We start from the raw sequence: 22,710 nt of genomic DNA, 5'->3' as shown, positions 1-22,710 counted from the left end.
AGGATATATTTAGTAGTCGGTGTGAGATAGAGCCAGCTATTTGCAGTAGGATTAGGGTTATTGTTGTACGAAAGCTTATTTTGTTCCTCCCCTTGCAGGCACTGCCTCCTGCAGTCCATGAAACACATCCAGGTCCTGAGGGACCAGCTGGTGGCCGGGGGCAAGAAGATCTCCTACCAGAGCCGCGTCAAGGACGAGCCCGCCTACTACTGCAACGAGTGCGACGTGAGTACGCGTCGTGTTTACCCTCGCCGTTCAGCAGGCTTCACCGCAGTGAAGGGCAGCGTTGTGTGGCCAGGGTGGTGTCCCCTGAGCGAGACGCCGCCCTCACCCTGACCGCACCACTCTGACCCCGCCGGCTGTCGCCCTGCGCGGTTCGACTCCGCCGCCGTCGGTGTGTGAACGTGTGCATGAACGGGTGAATGTTGAACGTGTGCATGAACGGGTGAATGTCAGTCAACGCTGTAAAGAGCTTTAGATAAAAGCGCTTTATATAAATGAGGACCGTTTACCGTTTTCCGTACACCACACGGGGTGTCCTCCGGTCTCACCGGCCCGCTGCGTCCACCAGGTGGAGGTGTTCAACCTGCTGTTCGTGACCAGCGAGAGCAGCAGCAGGAAGACGTACGTGGTGCACTGCGAGGACTGCGCCCGCCACCGCAGCCCCAGCCTGGCCAACGTGGTGGTGCTGGAGCAGTACCGCATCGACGAGCTCATGGCCGCCTACGACTCCTTCAGCCTGGTAAGGAAACCCCCCCCCCCCCCTCGCTCAGCGCCTCGTCCTCTGTTCTCGCCTGTCGCCCGCCCGCCCCTCCTGGAGTGACCCTGACCTCCCTCTCTCTCTCTCTCTCTCCCTGCAGTCGTCCGTGTCCGGCTCCCGGTGACAGCCCTCCAGCTCCTCTCAGTCATAACCAAAACTCCTGCCAGCCGGGAACAAAACAAAACACAGCATTTCACTTTTGCAAACTGTCATTATTTAAAAAAAATAAATCAAAACTTGTTTCTTTTTTTTTTTTTTTTTACTACTGCTAATACTTGCCGAACAGCCAACGGAAAATACCAGTTTACATAACATTTCAAAAACCGCCAATCAAAAAAAAAAAAAAAAAAAAAAGCCAGTTTACTACTCAGAAGGTGCTCTCCTCCGCCAGCCAGTTGCCGTGGCAACGGTGAACTTGACGACCGCGGTGCAGTCAGCGCTGCCATCGAACAAACGAACGACAGAGGAGCGTTCTGACGGCATGTTTTATCTGGGGTTGTTTTTTTTTTTTACCGTGTTTGAATACTGAATTTTGTACATGCTGTTTGCGATTATCGTGGGGTGCTTTTTATGAGAAAAAAAATAATTTATTGTGTTGAGTTGTTTTTTTTTTTCTAAACTAGATCAGCCTAGATATATACCACATTGGCCTTGTCACTTGTATTTAGAAAAATACTAAGAATAGAGATATGAACATTTTCTAAAGCATTAAGAATATGAGAAAAAAACGGTTTGGAATGCTTCAAAACATACGGGTTGCATAGACTTTGGTTTTTTTCGGGACTTCATCTTGAATTTTTTTTTTTTTTTGTCATTGAGAATCGTGATGTGTGAATCTTCTTTTTATTATGACATTCTACATATTTTATTTCCTTGTGGAGCGTTAATATTGACCATCAGGTTGTAATTGTCTAAAAAGCGATCGTCATCCAGTGTGGGTTTTTGTCCGCGTGTCTCTATCACAACTGCCGAATGTTTCCCCCTCACGTTGTACATGTCTCCGTTCCTCGTTCCTTTATTTAAAAGTGTTCCTCTTCTATTTATTGGACATTGGTTTTCTCCATGGGGTCGTTCATCATGAGGTGCTACGCGTCCCCTTTTGTTTTTCTGTCGGGTATAAAGTGCGGACTAAAGAAATGCGAGGACGGGCGAGGGACTACTGTTTACCTGGTGCTCGGCTCTCTCCCCCCCCTCCCATCTTTGTCTCGGACATAACAACACGTTTCCCCGTAGATCACCTAGACGATACTACTACTAACAGAACGCTGTCATTGTGTGTGTGTGTTTATTAGAGACGAGAGAAACGGTTATTTTGTGTTTAACGTGTTTTCATTTCTCTTCTGGGTTTATGATTTTTTTTATTATTATTATTATTCCATAGGGGATGGGGAACTTTTTAAGATGAGATTTTAATGATATTATCTGTTGAATACTATGGGATAGATGGTGCTAAATGTTCTTTTTGAACGCCTTTTTTTTTTTTTTTTTCCTTGTTCGTCCTCTTTTTAAATGAGATTTCTATTTTTCCTGTTGCAATACACCTTCCCCCCCCCTATTTCCCTTTGTGGTCGATTATTTAAAACTGCACTGTTTAGAGAATTTACACACCAACACTTGCATACACACACACACACACACACACCAAACTGAGCCAGACATGTCTTAAAACACTTTGTGAACTTGTGTGACATTACTATGAATATTAATAAACGCTTTTTGATAAACTCAAAAGGGTTTCATTCGTATTTATTATTCTACGGTTCACAGTTGACCACATGTATTTTAATAGTGATGAAACAATTGGGCGTCATTCATACATTTTGTGACTTCCTAAAACAGCGCACAAATCCGTTGCTAAGGAATACGTAGTCTCTCAGTTGTGATTTTTATGCTGATTTGACCTCAACAAGCAGCGTAGAAAAAGAGCTGTTGCTTAGCAGCGGTGGACCTCCGACCTCACCTGTCCCCTTAAGGGACGACGGCGGCCGGCGCGCTTCCTGCTGTCTCTGCCGGCGGTGTCGTCCCGCCCGGCGACTAGCGCAGTGTTCAGCTGCCAAAAAGAGGCACAAAATATCACCTTCTGTGCTGTTTTCATTTTTTTTTTTTTATCACAAGCGTTTCCTCCTCCTCCCCCCCCCCACACACACATCAAAATAGTTGCGATACGAGCTGTGTGTCACTGTGTACACACACGAGGTGACCCCAAAGGGAAGGACTGTTGTCTTGGCAACGCTGCTCGGGTACGAGGAACAGGAAATGTTGTGGACCTTCCATTTCCCAACTGATAGTTCTTGGAAAAAGGACTGCAGAAGCAGACCTACGGCCAAATGTCCGGTCACACGGCGATCAGGCAAAGATGAACCTCTGTTTATTTGTTTGGAAAGCTGAATTTATAGTGCGTGTCTTTCCCTGCATGAAGCTGAGACCTTTTTTTTTTCTTCTTCTACAGTGTTATTTTGATCACGCAAAAGGCCAAAATACAGTACATCAATACAATCAATACAATCAATACAATACATCACGTAGGATTTCTGCATGCATGCAAGCGGGATCCACTTGCATGCACGTACGCGGTTATGACAGCCTCAAAGTTTCCGATGACACTCGATGGCTTCCATAGTGTGAAAGTCGTACCAATTTTTCCGAAAGCAAATCAGTCGTTTGAACATTTTGCACATTTTTTTATGACATTGCACAGCAGGACCGAGAGCGCATGTAAGCACCTCTGATCAGTAGGCAGTGCTTTTTGGTATCTTTAGGCCAAATTTAAACTTTGAAATAGCAGCAAATTAGTTTCATTATTAAAACCCTACTAAAATCATTGACCCCCCCCTGCTTACTCCAGGATTTAGCTCTGATTGGCTCTAATGGAAATGAGAGCCAATATGTAAATGAGCCGTGACCGCCACGTGTGCTTAACAAAACACTCCGGCCTCTTCCTCCATCGCTCTCTCTGCCCTCTCCTTCACCCCACGCCTGTTGCATGACTCACAATATCCACAAGCACATCTCAGGCTGGTCTGATGTTGTTGTGGAGATCGATAGCCCCATCCCCACAGACTTCTTAACTCCCAATCAACAGCGGTGAAGCGGGGCCACGGTAAACACACGCAGTGCACTCAAAGAAGGGGGAGTGAAGGATCCGCATCAGTTAAGAGTGATTACAGGAACCATCTCCCTCCTATCTGTTAACTGACCCCCTCCTCCTCTCTTCCTCCCCCCCCCCCATGCCCTCTTTGTTCCTACTAAGTCCCCTCCCTCTCTCACCCCTACTCCCTCTTTGTCCCTCCCTCCCTCCCTCCCTGGCTGGAAGTTCATCTCCGTGTCAGGGCGCTGCGTCGTTCCCCGATGTGGCCGATTGTATTTCATGGCAAAGCGTAAACAGTCACGAAACATAAACCGCCAGAAGCTTGTGACTTGTGGTGCAACGTATGCGAGGCTCTGCATCACGTACCCCCCCGCCCCCCCGCCCACCCCCCCCCCCGCCCCAGAGCTGCTCTCCCGCTCCACCCCTCCACCACCCAAACCACCGCAGCAGAAGACTTGGAAAGGCTCTGTCAACGTCTCCGTTGGCGCCTTATATAAACAGGCAACATGTGTGACCCCCCCACCCCCCCACCTGGTCTCTGCAGGCACTCTGCCGACCTCAACTTATCAGACCAGACGCCCTCTCTCTCTCTCTCCCCCCCCCCCCCTACACCCACCCTGCACCGCCACAGAAATAACAGAGGAGGCTGGTGGGGTGGAGAGGTTCAGGAACAGGGCCGGGCTGTTCCACAGTGGGGGGTGGGGGGTGGGTGACTTTAGACCTAGCTGGGAGAGAAAGTTGGATCGAGAGAGTGGGGGTGTGGTGGGGCTTGCGGTGGGGGGGGGTGAATTCCTAAGAGGGGTTCTCACACCACATAAGCGGGGGGGGGGGGGGTCCTGTGTGTGAAGGAGGAGGACCAGGCTGCAATACAGAGAGCGAGAGAGAGAGAGAGAGAGAGACACACACACACACACACACACAGATCTGATGAATACCGAGCAAGATTCACAACCTTCATCTTTGGACCGACGTCCAACTTCAGTCGGACTTGGGTCAGGACTCTAATCGGTTCCAACACCAGCGGTCGCTGGGAGGAGGAGGAGGAGGAGGAGGAGGAGGAGGAGGTGGGCGGGAGGAGGAGGCTGACATACCGGCATACCATCAGGGAGAGATAAGAAAGTAGACAAGCAGAGGGGAGGGAAGGGGATTAGTGGTGCATCGCTTTAAAGACACATATACATCACAGCAAAACGGCACTCACTGACCCAGAGCCCTGCAGCCACCGAGGAGCACGGAGGGAGAGGGGAGACGCAGCCAGGACAGACCCAGGCGCACACACCCAGGCTTTGTGCTTCGAGGGGGCCAACGGGTCCCGGGGTCGGGGGAAGCGTTTTTTTTGTGTGTGGCTCTTCTGGAAAGGAGAGGAGTTTGAACCGGCTGCAACCTGGAGGACCCACAGCTTGTTGAGTTCCACCGGGCCCCGCAGCACAGCGTGAGTACGACGCCTCTCTGCCCCCCGAGCATGAAACGCCTGGAAGGGTCCCTCGCTGTCAGGTGGTGCTGTCAGGCACAGCTCAGCACTCTGGAGTCATCGTAGAGCTAGATCGTTTTTAGGATTTAAACTGTAGCACTCACCGTACTCACCTCAAACATAAACTCACCATGGACATTGTTAAACAACTATGGATTAATTGTAAACGAATGGAGTAATGATCGTAAAGTAAATCATAATCCACTGAAAACTAAGTTTGGATTATTGGTAAATGAACCGTAAACAAAGCTAGGGTTAATTAGTAAACTAAAGCATGGCTGATCTAAATATACACAAACGAGGGACGTGAGACTGCCAAGAAGAAAACAATTGATGCAAGCCACTGCTTTTGTTTGAACACAATAGAGTCATGAAACAATAGAACTTGTTAATGCAGCATTCAACTCTGTAGGTCAGGGAGAGGGGGCTGTAACCACCACCTATTAGTCAACAATCCATTCATTAAATTAGCGTTGAGGCCATAACGATGTGGGCTTTGGGTTATTATTATTCAGACAACACACGTTGAGTAGCAACCGGATGTGTGTGAGGTACAATGAGCACACACACACACACACACACACACACACACAAACACACACAATCCCATGACCTTGGTATGCACACAACACAACACTTGTACTAACAATGGGGGACAGATTTGGAAAGTAAACAAAAGGCATTTTTCTCAGAAGGTTATTTTCAATTGCTGTCTTCCGGCGTGCCTGATACACCACTTTATTGTTAGTGGGATGAATTGTTGAGATGGAGTCGTAAGAGCCGTTTGGAAAGTACGTCAACTTTTGGTTGTCCATCTATCCATCATCAAGTTGTTGAGATAAAGTCAAAAGGTTTGTGTATTTTACCAACAAACACTGCAGCAATCCATTACTAATACTATAGACTTGCACAAGTTACTTTGAGGTCAACGGAATAAGTATTTTCGGGGGAAGACAGTAGGAGCTAGATGTTAGACGTCATTCTGACTGCTTCATAGCTAGCATTGGGCTAACTTATGGACAGCACAAACATTAAGCCAATGTATGGCTGGGGCTAGCATTGAGCTAATGGATAGCCAGGTCTACAGCGCAGCCAACTGATGGACCAGGCTCGTTGGAATGGAAGACGGTGGTCGGTGAAATGTGGCAGTCACGGTACAAGAGTTTATACTTTTTTTTTTTTTTACGTTTTATTTAGATTGAAGATGATTTAGGAAGTTATCGAGAAGCCTAGAGAGACAGTCTAACCAAGATATTTCCTCTTTATAGCGACTCTGCCACTAACACAGCTGTGTCCCATTTAAAAAGATCTCTCCTCGCCACCGCTCTGTTGAATATATCCACCATAGTGTATTTACACAAGTAGCCTACTGCGCTCAAGTCACTTTTCAGTTCAACCTTCTACATTTCAAAGAGAAATGATTGACTTTATACTTAATTTCTATAAAAGCGGCAGTTTCTCGGTTACTTTGAAGCCAGCAGTTAAACAAAATTAAAAAAAAAATGCGGTTCGCCACATATTCACAAGCTTACGCTGTCAGACTTCTGGTCGGCAAGCCGAATATCTTTGCCCAAGCGTGTTATGGTGACAGAGAAAGTATCCTAGCAGCAAGTCCCATACTTTCGACTCTAGGGTAGAAACTGGCATGTATAATATATCAATAGTATTTTATTACGGGAGTTAAGTTATGCTCTGATTGCCACTTCCCTTGGGCAACAACATCAAACCTTGTTTGGCTGTAATGGCACCGTCCCTTGATCCACCCTGCCCTCCCCAGACACATAGCAGCCTCATGCTGTGTGGAACACAAAAACACGCTTTCATTTCAAGATGCCCTTCAACTCTCTCGCCACGCACACTCCGATAAACAAGGGGCCCCCTTTTCCGTCTCTGTCAATCAGCTTTGAGATAGCCATCGTCTCATCATCACAGGCAGGCGTCCTATGAGGCGAGCTTCCTGTTCACATAGATAAGACCCCTGACCCAGGGTTGAACCAGAACCTGGGCTCTTTTAAAGCCCGGCACCATGGAGTCACTGGCTGGAGAGCCAGACACCTCAAACCTCCTCTTGACCATATCCTTTCTGATTCATTGTATGTATTGGTACACCAATGTGTGTGCCAATGGGGCAGAGTGTGGCTCAGGGGGTAGAGCGGGTTGGCTGGTAACCAGAAGGTTGCTCGTTGGATCCCCGAGTGTGGAGGTGTCCCCCGAGCAAGACGCCTCACCCTGACTGCTCCAGACGAGATGGCTGTCGCCTTGCAATGGTTGACACGGCGGCTGTCGGTGTGTGTGAATGTGTGCATGAGTGTGACGGGTGAATGTTGGACAATATTGTAAAAGCGCTCTGAGTGGCCGTAGGCTAGAACAGCTCTGTTATAAAATGCAGTCCGTTTCTCATTTACCGATACACGCCAAACGGCCCTACAGCCACTTAACGGTGGAGACGTTAAACGAGGGACTGTGCCATAACCTCTCCTCCCTCCAGTTCCCAATGAGCATGTCTGGTACTCTGGAGAAGGGGGCTCACCACCAGAACCTGGACCTGTCTGAGGAGGTGCCCCCGCACCACCAGTACCACCACCAGCAGCTCCACCACCAGCAGCAGCAGCAGCAGCAGCAGCAACAACAACAACTGGCCCAACTCGGCCACCACCACCAGCAGCAGCACCACCACCACCAGCACCTCCAGCACTCCAACTCCCTAGCCTCCACCACCACCGCCGTGGGCATGGGCGGGGGCTCCGAGACGCCGCCGCCGCCGCAGCGCGTGGTGGTGGTGCCCCCGCCCTACTCGGCCGCCGAGAGCGGCAACGGCGGGGGGAGCGACGCCCCGCTGGAGCTGCGCGGGTCTCTGGACTGCTGGGCCTGCTCCGTGCTGGTGACGGCCCAGAACCTCCTGATAGCCGCCGTCAACGCCTGCCTGGCCGGGGTGGTGTTCGGCTCCATCCTGACGCCCGCCACCACCATGGTGGCGTTCGGCTTCCTCTGCCATTCCACGGTAAGGAGGAGCTTCTCCGGGGAGCTTTCTGGGTTTTGTAGACGTGTTTTATCACTGTGGTGTCATTGTGGTTTCCGACTCGTTGCGTCCCAAAAGGGGGCTGGCAGCATGCAGGCCGCTGCAGGCCTGTTTGATACATCCGTGTTTCCCACACATGGACCAATGTGTGGCGCAGCGCCACAGATTCAACAACGAGCGCCACAAATTGATTCCGCTTTTTAAATGTATTTTTATTTTAACGCGATTTATTAGTATTAGTATAAATATCTCACGCTCTCACGCACACGCAACAAATGTCACGCCGAAAAAAGAAAAATACCCGTTAGATCTCTCGTTGCTTCGGATGAGCGCTAAATTGCTGCGGCTGTCACCCCCCCCACCCCCCGTCAACAACTCCACCAGCCCGTAATCCCTTACCAACCCTCCCCCCGCCCCCCCCCCCCATCAACAATCCCGTCCGCCCACAACCCAACCCCCCCTAGTCAACAATTCCACCCGCGGTTATAATCAGGGGTGCACATAACTGGTACGGCGCTTTTGCATAACTCCCTTGCTCATTTGATACTCAAATGAGTAACTCACTTAAAAAGTTATGTGCACCCCTGGTTATAATGTAAGCATTCTAAGATTCTACAGAGTTTCACTCCGGCCAAAAACCAAAAGTTGCCAACCCTGCAGGGGGGGGGGCACCACACATTGCTACCTGGTCTGTGGGAAACACTGTATATAGGCCTACGCATGCCTCAATATGTAAAATAATGATGGGCTTAGGGATGAAAAGCCATGCCACAGGCTTGAAAATGCTAGGGAACCCCTGACGTGGCAAATGCTATGATCCAAAGCGCCTCCCAGTGAGTTCAGAGATACGTGTCATTAAGGAGGCAAGTATTTTAGGTAGCCGACATTAGGGACCGAACCCAGTTCATTTTGGGCAAGGGGTCCTTCTCCAGCCCCACGACGCTATCAAAGCCCCGCCTCTAGCGACAGATTAACACGTTCATCAGTTTTGTGCTCGGAGTTCCAAACACGTTTAGTCTGATCCGCGACAGACGACAGACAGGGTTCAGGATGTGACACGTCATTTGTTCCGGGTCGTTCCGAGCCGTGATCCCGGGGGACCACTGGAGCGCACACCGCGTTAGGAGGCCCTCCTAACCCGGCCGGGTCCGTAGCGACATCGCTCCCCTGAAGTGGCCCTTCTGGTTCAGGGGCTTTGAATGGGATGCTACAACACATCTCCTCAGAAGAGCGTCTTAACAAACACGGAGAACCCCCCCCCCCCCCCCCCCAGCTCTGGGACCCCCGCCAGTTGGACTACACCTCATGTGACTCCGGATTAAGAGAGGGGATTAAGGGAGCGACCGAGAGCCAGGGCGAGCCGCAGAGTGGAGAGAGATGGGTGGGAAAGGAAAGAGTGAAAACAAATAAGGGGGAGATTAACATTCTACCTTACTCACTGTTATCCCAAGCCCATCCCTGGCCGCTGGTTAGATGTTCAATACGAGTACTAACGACGTATTTAACATAAGATGTTACAAAATTCAAAACACAAGGGAACTGGAGGTCAGACACCTGACAGAGCAAACACCTGCATGTTTAATGAACGTCTTATTTTACGACGATGTCGATGTTAAAGTGACGCAACAAGCGGCGCTGCCTTCAAAGGATAAAAGATATAGTTGATTCCTTCCTCTTCGCAAAATCTGCTGGGGAATGTCCCCCTCCCTTCCTCCATCCCTCCTCCTCTTCCTCCAGCCCTACGGCGCTCACCTTTCACAACAGATAAGGGTGCCCTGATAGGAAACCTCTCAATCACTTCCTGGCTCGGTTCCTTCTAGAACCCGACCAAACCAGCCATACCCGGCCCCAACGGAACCCTCCACAAGCAGAACCAACCGTTACACTGCCGCCTGAACTTTCATTTGAAATTCTTAACTTTTCTCCAGACATTGGATTCAGAGGTATATGAAAAAATAAACGTTTCTTTTAGGAGTACGGATACAGTACTAAGGTGACATTGTTTGTTTATCAGGGGTCGGTGGGGGCTTTGAATGTGTTGGCATGAGTCATTTGAGCCCCAGTAGAGCTCACAGTATGTGTGAGTGTGTGGGTGTCATAACACTGAGCACTATCTGACCACACACATTCCATTCATGGTTCGTCATCCCTTATCGTCTTCACTGCCCCGCGTTCCCTCCAACACCCTGCACACTACTTGGAAGTCGGGCTTCCAACCTGAATCTAGAGCCGGAATATATAGAATATCAGTTGATGGTAAAGATACAACTTTAAACGATAAGCAATACATTTGCTTTCATCAGAATTTAAAGAACTAAAAAAGGTAAATTGAGCCTGTGTGATTGGTGGAATATATGTTTATATATTTTTATTCGTCTCAACGTCTCCCACATCTCTTTCCTGCTTTCCCTCTCTCCCATATCTACTCTCTTATCGCTGTTTACCTCCCCCCCCCCTCCATCTCTCCCCCTCTCCATCACCCCACTACCACTTTCCTTTCTACTCCCTCACCTACCTCCCCTACCTCATCTCCCCTTCCCTCCCTCTCCCCTCACTCCCTCCCTCCTCCGCCTCACCTTCCCCTACCTCATCTCCCCCCTCTCACCCCTCTCCCCCCTCCCCCTCCCTCCCTCCCTCCCTCCCTCCTCCGCCTCACCTTCCCCTACCTCATCTCCCCCCTCTCCCCCCTCTCCCCCCTCCCCCCACTCCCTCCCTCCCTCCCTCCTCCGCCTCACCTTCCCCTACCTCATCTCCCCTTCCCTCCCTCTCCCCCCTCCCCCCACTCCCTCCCTCCCTCCCTCCCTCCCTCCTCCGCCTCACCTTCCCCTACCTCATCTCCCCCCTCTCCCCCCTCCCCCCACTCCCTCCCTCCCTCCCTCCCTCCCTCCTCCGCCTCACCTTCCGCTACCTCATCTCCCCCCCTCTCACCCCCCTCTCCTCTCCCCCCCGCCCCGCCCCCCCTCCCCCCCACACACCTCCAGGTGCGCCCCCACGGGACCTCTCGCTACTGCTCCGACCTGCTGTCCGACGGGGGCTGCGTGGCCCTGCTGGTGGTGGGCTTCCTGCTGGTCACCCCCCTGCTGGTGCTGGCCCTGGCCGCCTACTGCCGCCTGGCGCGCCACCTGCAGCTGGGCCTCTGCTTCATCCCCTACAGCCGCGCCGTCTACAAGAACCTGCCCGCCACGCAGCACCACGGCCTGGCCCCCGGCGGCGGCGGCGGCGGCTGCTGCTGCTGCACGGGGGGGGGCGGCCCGCGGGGGGGCTCTGCCAGCGGGAAGGGGAAGGTGTGGGTGTAGCGGTGTGGGGGGGGGAGGGAGGGCGCTGGTGGGGGGGGGGAAGGTGTGGGTGTAGCAGCGCCGTGGGGGGGGAGGGAGGGCGCTGGTCGGTGGGGGGGGGGGAGGGGGAAGGTGTGGGTGTAGCGCTGTGGGGGGGAGGGAGGGCGCTGGTGGTGGGGGTGGGGGGGGGGGGGGGGGGAAGGTGTGGGTGTAGCGCCGTGGGGGTGAGGGAGGATGCTAGTGGGGGGGGGGGGGGACAATCAGCTTTCAGTCGGAGACTGTGGCCCAGGAGCTGAAATGGCCCCTGAATTAAATTTGTACTTTTGTATTTTTTTCGTTTGCTAGTTTCTCGTTACAGCCTTTAGAAACGCGTCCCCTTTGCGAGGGACAATCACGGTGTGTGTGGTTCGAGGTCGTTGACTGTAACGTGTGGTGGGTGAGGCGCCGTCCACGGCCAGTGAGTGACTGAGGGATTTTACTGTAACATGAAATCAAGGGGGGCAGAGCGCATATTGATGCAGCGAGTACCCCCCCCCCCCGCTAGCAAGAATGATGTAGTCGAGAATCACCCATTTGGGGGATTCGATGTGGGGGTGGGTGCACTGAGGAGGGGGGGTTGATGTGTAGGGAGAAAAACAAGAAGGTGATGCAGGGTAAAAGATGCAAGGACAATATCAGAGATAAAAGGTCTCCACTAGATCTGGAGCAACGTCAGCATCAATCTCACTCATTCTAGACGGAGAATGTCGAAATGCCTGAACGCCTCTTTAATTAAAACTGAGACAAACTGGGATCTACCTTTAGCGAGGAATCGGGCCCAATCTTTTTTCTATAAATAAAACAGAAGCAATGCTAATGCTTTGATTGCTCATCAAACCAAGTGAACTGAAATGAAATACAATGAAATAGTTCATTATTATGAATTTGGATTCATACCATGGATTAGATTTTAGCGTTGGCTTTAGCTTAGATTACAAACCAGGAACGTATACTTGTCTCGCCTGTTATCTTTTATATGAATAAAATTCTTACAAACTAATGTACAATGTGTTGGATTATTTGTGTTGAAAACATCCCTAATTCATTTTCATTTAATTCATTACACCCACCGACCTGTGTGTAATAACTCATAATAAATCCATGGTTATAATACACCAGCTGATTTTAATGCACAAATTAAATATAATTGTTGCATCCTTTGCATATTTAGAAGCGGTTCACCGTGGATTTACTGGGACGTTTTACTGGGAACCACTGACACACGTGCCTAGTTAAAGGTCTCCAGAGGTGGAGGAGCTCTAGAGGAGCTCAACAAACCATGGCTGAATGATTATGCCAAATATTTAAAAAGTCCTTAATTAGCTCAATATTGTGATAGCAAATGAGATCATTTGCTAAATCACATCTTGTTTTTATTAATTTTCTTATAATGTGCATTAAAGGTAATAACAATCAAACTGCAGTTGGGCTGCTTTGATCAAGTAAAAATAACAACAGAATACAAAATGTAACTGTTGAAATTTGAAAATTGAGTTACAAGATTTTATTTTGTCAAAGTCGAGAACTCCGGCTGTCATTTTTTTGCAAAAGCAGATAACTCCACATTTCATGCTTCAGAGTTAGACAAAAAGTATCACGGTATACAGTTTTCCACAGTATTCCGTTTAACTCAGTATTCAGTCTCAAATCAGCACTCAACATCAGTTTCTAGAATTTCAGTCTCCGACTACCGACGGACATCTCCATAGCAGTAGTAGACTGTCATTTCTTTTGTACATCAATATCAGGGGAGAGCGCGAACGCAGTCCCCCACTACCACAAATTATGCAGTCGAGATTCCCACATTTGAGGAATTCGCACGGGTCAGCACAGCCGAAGTGCAATGGCTGAGCCTCGCCATGGGTGAACCACCTTCATGATCATGGTGTCTCCCCTGCCAGGTAAGTATGAGTTGTACACGGCTCGCGTGCTGGACTGGTTCTCCCACATAAGAGTCTTAATCATGGTGCTTTAATTTAACCAACAACAACGCCTTTGCTAACAAACTACAATCAGCATTCTGATACCCATATCCTAAAGATACAATTTAAATATGTAATTAAATAAATAATGATTATAGCTGCATCTCTGTTGTTTCCTATCATTCATCTCTGTATTCTTCTTCTGGGGTTTCCAGCTAAACAAACGAAGCACATCACTGCCCTCCGCAGAGTATTGAGGAATTACATCAACCCCATGTCCTACACCACGCCCGACCAACATCAACCTGGCCCACATTACTTTATATTAATAACACGCAATAAATGCTACGACGGCCTCTGCGAACTCACTCTTCAAGTTGTGACGACAAACAACAAAATAATATATATACTATTTATATATATATATATATATATATATAATTATTATTGATAATATATATTACAGCTGTTAAAATGATCTTAAAAATACGTTATACTAATTACGGTATATTATAGTATATATTGATAAATTGTTCAATCAACATTCTAATATAAGTTTCTTATATTATATATATATAATATAAGATAAACTTATATTAGAATGTTAGATCTTAGAATGTTAGAAGTTTATCTTATATTATATATATATATATATATATATATATATATATATATAATATAAGATAAACTTATATTAGAATGTTAGATCTTAGAATGTTAGAAGTTTATCTTATATTATATATATATATATAATATAAGATAAACTTATATTAGAATGTTAGAATTGGTCAATATATACTATAATATACCGTAATTAGTATAACGTATTTGTAAGATCATTTTAACAGCTGTACGATATACGATCAATAATTCCAAAATGGCAGAATGTATGATCATTTTGCTGTTTCATTAAACCCAGAGCGAAACCTTTCCTGCGGTTTGAGAGGTGGCTCTCACATCAGCTCCACTGCACTCCATGAAATCAGCATGCAAACAGACACTGGCACAGTTTGCATTGTTTGTTTGTTTCTTTGATGATGGATCCAAATTTGTCCAGCCCCCTTTCTGGTGGAAATTGGCTCTCAAGTATTTTCTGACTCAGTCGCCGGGGGGGGGGCGTCAGCAGAAAGGCTGTGTATCGAGACGATGAAGTCCTTCCAAGACGCCAACGTCCCACTGAAGAACCTCGGGGGCTCTGGCTGGGATGGACGCCACACCATGATGGGGGGAAAACGACTGCCCCGGGTTAGCGGTTGGTTGACACGGCCGTCGGTGTGTGAATGTGTGCATGAACGGGTGAATGTTAGAAAAATATTGTAGTGCGCTTTGAGTGGCCACTGGTTAGAAAAGCGCTTTGTAAATGCAGTCCATTTACCATTTAGCCAGGGATGTGTTTGGCTATTTGTAAAAAAAAAAAAATAACAAGAATTTCAGGAATTCTGTCATGTTGAGCCTCATACAATTCTTAGCCACCTCAGACCCACTGGCTTTCTCTCCACCATGTTGTCAAGCAGATGTGGACTCAGTGGGATGCCCCGAGGCCTTTCTTCACCAACCAGTGGCTGGCAGCCAGATTGAACGCTGATTAAAGCAGAAAACATATTCAATGTGCTGAACAATGAATCACAGGCTGCATTTTCAACTCTTTGCCTGAGTTCTGCCAAAGTTCACAGGCCTTCAAATGAAAACAATGCTGCACTCAGTGACTGCAACCAATCTTTACTCAAAGAAAAGACATTCAGGCTTTTTTTTGCCATTAATCCGTAAACCATTTTTTTCAAAAGGGAGTGATGTAAGCTATTCAACATAAGGCGATGGAGAGCAGTGGATGAAAGGATTTTGTTCCCTTTTACGCAAGAACATAAACGATTGGTGGACATAATTGCGTCGATACATAACACAAAGGTCAAATCAGTGGTGTTTGTCCACCCAATATTTTGCTTTCAAAAATATTAATTAATGTCACGGTTCTCATCAAAACTAACTTTACTGACTAAGGGGAACAACTTTTAGCCGACTTTTAGGCAAAACGTCTGTTGTCAAAGAAACGTTCATCAACGACCAAGAGCAAGCTGTCTGAATCTTTCATTGGGTGAGTCTCCATCATGGGGTAGGGGGGTGTTGTTACACTGGGCTGCATGCATTTATCTTTGGTACTGAGACTTCAGTCAGCCACAGGACTGTTTGGGAAGGTGAACCAGAGACTCATTTTGAGTACTCCCCAGATCAATATCCACGTACCCCTGGGATACACGTACCTGCATTTGGCCAACCGCTGTTCTAGACTAACGGTCTAGAATACACTCTACTCTACTCGGGAGGAAAATTATCAATCCCCCTCCCCACAAAATTATTTAATTTCAGTCATTTCCTTCTAGAAACCAAGCAGAGCTGTCGTATCCCTAATTTAGCAGCCCCATCGTTTCAATGGTATGCCCCTTTTAATCTCTGATTTTTACAAAACTGACTTTAGTTTAAATTGAGGCTGCGACAGATGCGTCCTTTTTGTGTCAGCCACCTCTTAGCTGAACCGTCCACCGATGGAGAGCGACGCGAGGAGCCAATGGCTGCTGCCGCTGAGACATTATTTAAAGAGTTCAAAAACAAAGAGGACACAACAAATGCTGTGGGAAGTGTGAGACACTTGAGCCCGACCACTGGGACAAGAACGGCCGAGTCACCACCAGAGGATGTGAATCAACAAAGTGCTCGAGGACGCGTCACTTTGAGAGGTGCTTTTCGCTGCCAAATGGTGAATCCCAGGGAGACACTGCACAGCGGATTGTGTTTGAGCTCATGGCTTTAAGAATATTAACTACTGAGGAGGCTGGAATAGACAGGAGACAATTGATCCGTCCGAATTGCAAATTCCACACTGGATAACAGTTGCTCGCTATCTAACCGGTATGGATTTACATTTTTCCACCATATAATCAGGTGAGTGCGAATGTCCACCACTACCAAAGAAATAGAAAAAGAAAGAACCCAAATCAGGACTTATCCTAAAATCAGTCGGTCACGCTTCTAACCAAATCCACAGGTTCATGGATAACTAATTAGATGGTAATTTTAATAGGCAGAAATATAATATCTGTATTTCGTAGTAGTGCAATATCCACTGAATATGAGAGAGACAATTTCGCGAGAGATTAATTCTGGTTGCCTTCAACTCTGCACTAACTTTGATAAGTGGTTATTCTAACAGACTGAAGCATTAATTTTCCACATCAATATCAGGGGAGAGCGCGAACGCAGTCCCCCACTACCACAGATTATGCAGTCGAGATTCCCACATTTGAGGAATTCGCACGGGTCAGCACAGCCGAAGTGCAATGGCTGAGCCTCGCCATGGGTGAACCACCTTCATGATCATGGTGTCTCCCCTGCCAGGTAAGTATGAGTTGTACACGGCTCGCGTGTGGCTCTCATCTCATCGTCATCCGCTTATCCGGGGTCGGGTCGCGGGGGCAGCAGCTCAAGCAGGGGGCCCCAGACTTCCCTTTCCCGGGCCACATTGACCAGCTCTGACGGGGGGATCCCGAGGCGTTCCCAGGCCAGTGTTGAGATATAATCTCTCCACCTAGTCCTGGGTCTTCCCCGGGGTCTCCTCCCCACTGGTCGTGCCTGGAACCCCTCCCAAGGGAGGCTCCCAGTGGGCATCCTCACCAGATGCCCGAACCACCTCAACGGACTCCTTTCTAAGCAGAGGAGCAGCGGCTCTAATCCGAGTTCCTCCCGGATGACTGAACTTCTCACCCGTGTGGCTCCGTTTCTCCCACATGAGAGTCTACATCATTGTGCTCACATTTTACAGACAACAACATGACATCATTGTGCTCACATTTTACAGACAACAACATGACAACACCTTGGCCAACAAACTCCCACAGATACAATTATTATAATACAAATGACCAATTATATAATGAATAAAGTTAAAACTTGTTTCATGCACTGCTCTGTACTCTTCTTGAATTTCCCATAATTAAAGGCGCATCACTGCCCTCTGCAGGAGTATTGAGGAATTTAATCAACGAGAGGTCAAACATGCACAACCAACAACAATCTCACCCACATTGTTTTCTACAAACCAAATGCAATTGTTGCCAACTTATTGATAAAGATAATGTGATTTTTATTTGTGATTTTTAATCACTAATTAATCACGAACATCAAAATCACACTCACCAACGTGTGAGTAAGAAATCTTAGAATACATCCATGAAATACACTTTTTAAAAATCTTTCTTTACATATTTTCCCCTCTTTTGACACCCCGTACATTTATCAAAGATAACAGAACAGAGAGAAACAACGACTTGCTTCCGTGTAGACTGGCAATTGTCAACAACATATAACTGTGGAACTACACCGAAATGTAGAAGTTTAACCATCTTGTCCTAACTAGGTATGCCTCGCTATCTATAATCTGAAGGTCACGCTCCTAACCAAATCAACTGTTTCATGGAAAATAAATTAGATGTTCATAGATTATTTTACAAGTAGGCAGAAATATATTGACTGTATTGCAATAGCTACACTGGATATGCTAATAGACAGTTAAGTCTTGTTTACCAGAAAGGCCATGCTGTGGTCACAACTGACCATTGTATTTATTTTCCACAAGAATATCAGGGGAGAGCGCGAACGCAGTCCCCCACTACCACAAATTATGCAGTCGAGATTCCCACATTTGAGGAATTCGCACGGGTCAGCACAGCCGAAGTGCAATGGCTGAGCCTCGCCATGGGTGAACCACCTTCATGATCATGGTGTCTCCCCTGCCAGGTAAGTATGAGTTGTACACGGCTCGCGTGCTGGACTGGTTCTCCCGCATAAGAGTCTACATCATGGTGCTAACCTTTTACTAACCGCATAACAACGACAACGCCTTGACTAAAGAAATACAAAAAACAACCAGCAGTCTGCTTTCCATATCCCAAATATATAATTAAAACAGACCATAACAGCAATATAATGAATATACTTACATCTTGGTGGTTTCCCATAATGCATTTCTGTATTCTTCTTCTGTGGTCTCCAACTATGTGAAGCCACACCACTACCCTCTGTAGGACTACTGAGGAATTACATCAACCACACGTCAGTTAAATGTCCCTCTTAAACTGAGTAAGGTCTCGCTGCAGCCTGTAGGACATCCAACGTCCAAGTGCTACCGTTACTCAATCACGTCCAGTCGCGAAGCGTGGTTCACGGGCGTGGAAAGTTTCAATCTCTTCTTTCAATCCCTAACCCTAACCACTACTACCCTATCCCTAACCCTAACCACTACTACCCTATCCCTAAACACTATTACCCTATCCCTAACCCTAACCACTACTAACCTATCCCTAACCCTAACCACTACTAACCTATCCCTAACCCTAACCACTACTAACCTATCCCTAACCCTAACCACTACTACCCTATCCCTAACCACTACTACCCTATCCCTAACCCTAACCACTACTACCCTAACCCTAACCACTACTACCCTATCCCTAACCACTACTACCCTATCCCTAACCCTAACCACTACTACCCTATCCCTAACCCTAACCACTACTACCCTATCCCTAACCACTACTACCCTATCCCTAACCACTACTACCTAACCCTGAAAGGGACATAATTTAATAAACATCATCGCTGGCGTAAAACGACTTTGACGGTAGCAGTTGGATGTTGATGTCCACGTCCTACAGGCTGCAGCCAGACATTATTGCTTAAACTCGTCAAATATGCTTTTCAGACGTTTATAATATATATTACCCCCAATGTAAGCGAGAACATTCAACATTGTTAAAACCGAAGTCGGATCTAGTTTTTAAGTGTCAATTTATTTAATAAAATTTCGTTTTGTATAATTGTAAAAATAAAAATCAATAATCTGCCATATCCTTTGTCTAGAACAGATAAACAAACCTCACTACTACACAACTGCATTTATTTTCCACAAGAATATCAGGGGAGAGCGCGAACGCAGTCCCCCACTACCACAAATTATGCAGTCGAGATTCCCACATTTGAGGAATTCGCACGGGTCAGCACAGCCGAAGTGCAATGGCTGAGCCTCGCCATGGGTGAACCACCTTCATGATCATGGTGTCTCCCCTGCCAGGTAAGTATGAGTTGTACACGGCTCGCGTGCTGGACTGGTTCTCCCACATAAGAGTCTACATCATGGTGCTAACATCTTACTGACCGCATAACGACGACAACGCCTTGACTGACAAATCACATCAGTCTGATATCTGTATCCCACAGATACAATTCAAACACAAATGGCCAGTAACAGAATGAATAAAGGTTAAAAAAAACATGTTTCATGCATTGCCGTATTCTTCTTCTGGGATTTCCCATAATTTAAAGCCGTCTGGGGCATTACTGCCCTCTGCAGGAGTATTGAGGAATTTTCAAACATGGACTTCCAACAATTGTTTTCTACAAACCAAACGCAACGAATGCCACCTTATTGGTAAAGATAATGTGCTTGTTATTTGTGATTTTTAACATCACTAATTACAAACACACAAAGAATTCACACTTGCCAACGTGTGAGTTGTAACTCTGAGAATACATCCATGTAATACACTTTAAAAAATGTTTTAACAAATACAAACTTAAACTGTGGAGCTACACCAAAATGTAAACGTCTAGAAGCTTAACCAATATATTTTACTAACTAGGTATGCCTCGCTATCTATAATCTGAAGGTCATGCTCCTAATCAAATCAACCGTTCCATGGACGATAAATTAGATGTTCATAATAGTAGGCACAAATATTATGTCAATGTTGTAGTACTGCAATAGCTACACTGGATATGCTGTAGTGCAGCGATTCCCAATTCTCGGGCCTTGAAATATTTACAGAAAAAGCAAAAAAAAAATATAATTTTATTTTTTATCTATTTTTGTATTTAAGTCTCAGGTGACTTTTCTTGTGTTTCTTATACATTGTATTATTTTATATGATTGCATTGTTGAAGGGTTCATTGTTCTTTGCTGTTGCTTTAATTGCTTTGACTATGACAAATTAACCATCTTGAATAACAGCCACATCCTTTGTTCAAAGATGACGCATCTCTAAACCTTTCCATAGAGAGTTTAGGCTCGTCTTGCCTGCAGCTACATGCTACGGCCTGAGCTAGCAGAATCATTTATTTTCCACATCAATATCAGGGGAGAGCGCGAACGCAGTCCCCCACTACCACAAATTATGCAGTCGAGATTCCCACATTTGAGGAATTCGCACGGGTCAGCACAGCCGAAGTGCAATGGCTGAGCCTCGCCATGGGTGAACCACCTTCATGATCATGGTGTCTCCCCTGCCAGGTAAGTATGAGTTGTACACGGCTCGCGTGCTGCCCTGGTTCTCCCACATAAGAGTCTACATCATGGTGCTCACATTTGACTGACGACACAACAACACCACATTGGCTAACAATTTACGATCAGTAGTCTGATGCAATTTAAACCGTTTTTTTTAGAACTTTAATAAAGATTGTTAAAACTTGTACCATGCATAGCTGTGTTCTTCCCAGCCCATTCTGACGGCGATTTGAATTCGCCCTGCAGAAGGGTCTGGAGAGGACAAAGACATTTCTTTCTGCTTCCAATACACTTTTTCGGGAGCCAATCACCAAGCTGGCTTTTCCCCCTGGCGCGCTATTGGCTGGTTTAACACAATGACGACAGGGAAGCGACGGCAAGAAGCCAATTGCCTACAGAATAAATTGAACTAGGCCCGTTGATCACGCCTCTTGTACTGAAGAAAATGACAGGAGCCTCCCCAGAACAACGTGTAATCTACCATTGAGTTTGGTCTGGCAATAGCCAGGCTAGTGTTCAACCCTTTCCCATAATTAAAAGCCAACAAGGCGCATCACTGCCCTCTGAAGGAGTATTGAGGAATTGAGTCAACGAGATTTCGAACATGCACAACCAACAACAATCTACCCAAATGCAATAACTGCTACCTTATAAAGATAATGTGCTTGTTACTTTTGTTTAAAAAAAATAAAAAATAAATAAGGCATGCAGTCTTTTTATTATTTAAGAAAATAAAACTTGTATTGTAAAAGTGGAGTTGCATTCATATTTTTAAGCATTACTAACTGAAATTGGGGCATCTTGTAAATTGTAAGTTGATTAATTGTAATTCTGTTGAGTCAATCAGTGTTTGAGTTTAGCACAATTTAATATCTTCAGTAGATTTTCCCCAGGAAGTTGTGCACAATTACACGTATTGAGTTAAGGATTAGTTAGTGGAATTTATTTCAATAAGCATAATTGAATCACTTAATGTCTAAATAAAAAATATATAAGAAAATGTAAGTATTGTATTTTAGTTCAGAGGAATTTAAAAAAAATAATTAATTAAGTGAACTGAAAATATATTTTTTACTTAATAAAATCGTTACTGTAATGACCATGGGTCATTTGAGTGTGTTTTCTCTCCCTACCCGCTTTTTTAGTGCCATTACTCCACTTAATTCTTATTCACAACCAAACTCAATTATTTATTTTACACAACAATATCAGGGGAAAGCATGAACGCAGTCCCCCACTACCAGAAATGATGCAGTCGAGATGCCCACATTTGGGGAATTTGCACGGGTTTGCTTCATGTGCACACAAACCCCACCCCTGCAAAAAGTACTACAGGAGTAATTCATGCTATGAATGAGAATTACATTCACCTTCATATATATTGCATTTATGGTTAATGCATTGATCCAAATAAATAACATTTCTATTTACATGTGTATTCACGTGTTACATGGAAATAAGTGGAATACTGTATAAAGTGTTTCAATGTCATTTTCATCAATGTCTGATAAGACATTAACAAACCTGACATTGACAGGACAATTGTTTTAAAGTGCTACTGTGGGTTTTAACAAGTAAGAGAAGTATGTTTATGGATGAAGATGATATGAAGATGATGGTGCTTATCAACATTGAAGAGGGTGGTATATGTGCAACTGATATGTATTTTTAATGGGGTTTTATTTAAGAACAATATTTGTTGAACTGTGCTTGGATTTAGCAGATTCCTCTTCTTGGAAATAACTTCTGCTTCAGAGAACACTCTCTCACACGGAACATATGAGGCTCGGGTCCACAAGTACC

At 46.3% G+C, this 22,710-nt stretch overlaps 2 protein-coding genes and 5 non-coding genes across 7 annotated transcripts in view; 2 read left to right on the top strand and 5 right to left on the bottom strand.

Annotated features, from left to right (window-relative positions):
* The window catches only part of kdm6ba (lysine (K)-specific demethylase 6B, a), a gene marked incomplete at its 5' end in the record, with an annotated part of 2,873 nt that extends 386 nt beyond the window's left edge, over positions 1-2,487 (top strand). The window contains 3 exons of the mRNA XM_084487078.1: positions 99-225; positions 572-742; positions 861-2,487. Coding sequence (XP_084343204.1) covers positions 99-225; positions 572-742; positions 861-884 — 322 coding nt within the window. The 3' untranslated portion in view covers positions 885-2,487. The remainder of the gene's footprint in view (positions 1-98; positions 226-571; positions 743-860) is intronic.
* A 2,526-nt stretch (positions 2,488-5,013) lies between these two features.
* Positions 5,014-11,634, top strand: tmem88b (transmembrane protein 88 b; the record flags this gene model as incomplete). The annotated part of the gene is made up of 3 exons (XM_084487073.1): positions 5,014-5,280; positions 7,808-8,320; positions 11,320-11,634. Exons 2-3 carry the CDS (start codon positions 7,814-7,816, stop codon positions 11,632-11,634), a joined length of 822 nt encoding a protein of 273 aa, XP_084343199.1. The 5' UTR covers positions 5,014-5,280; positions 7,808-7,813.
* Positions 11,635-13,397: 1,763 nt separating this feature from the next.
* Positions 13,398-13,561, bottom strand: LOC311368878 (U1 spliceosomal RNA). Its single transcript, XR_014640032.1, has one exon. It is a non-coding gene; the product is annotated as a U1 spliceosomal RNA (small nuclear RNA).
* A 3,247-nt stretch (positions 13,562-16,808) lies between these two features.
* Positions 16,809-16,972, bottom strand: LOC311368879 (U1 spliceosomal RNA). Its single transcript, XR_014640033.1, has one exon. It is a non-coding gene; the product is annotated as a U1 spliceosomal RNA (small nuclear RNA).
* Positions 16,973-18,206: 1,234 nt separating this feature from the next.
* Positions 18,207-18,370, bottom strand: LOC311368877 (U1 spliceosomal RNA). The gene has a single exon (XR_014640031.1). It is a non-coding gene; the product is annotated as a U1 spliceosomal RNA (small nuclear RNA).
* Positions 18,371-19,539: 1,169 nt separating this feature from the next.
* Positions 19,540-19,703, bottom strand: LOC311368876 (U1 spliceosomal RNA). The gene has a single exon (XR_014640030.1). It is a non-coding gene; the product is annotated as a U1 spliceosomal RNA (small nuclear RNA).
* Positions 19,704-20,754: 1,051 nt separating this feature from the next.
* LOC311368874 (U1 spliceosomal RNA) lies at positions 20,755-20,918 on the bottom strand. The gene has a single exon (XR_014640028.1). It is a non-coding gene; the product is annotated as a U1 spliceosomal RNA (small nuclear RNA).
* Positions 20,919-22,710: the final 1,792 nt, after the last annotated feature.

The sequence above is a fragment of the Micromesistius poutassou genome (assembly GCF_964030765.1).
Source record: "Micromesistius poutassou genome assembly, chromosome: 23".
Classification (NCBI taxonomy): Eukaryota; Metazoa; Chordata; class Actinopteri; order Gadiformes; family Gadidae; genus Micromesistius; species Micromesistius poutassou.
Note: the sequence above shows the minus strand (reverse complement) of the source record. Positions and strands in the feature narration are given on the sequence as shown.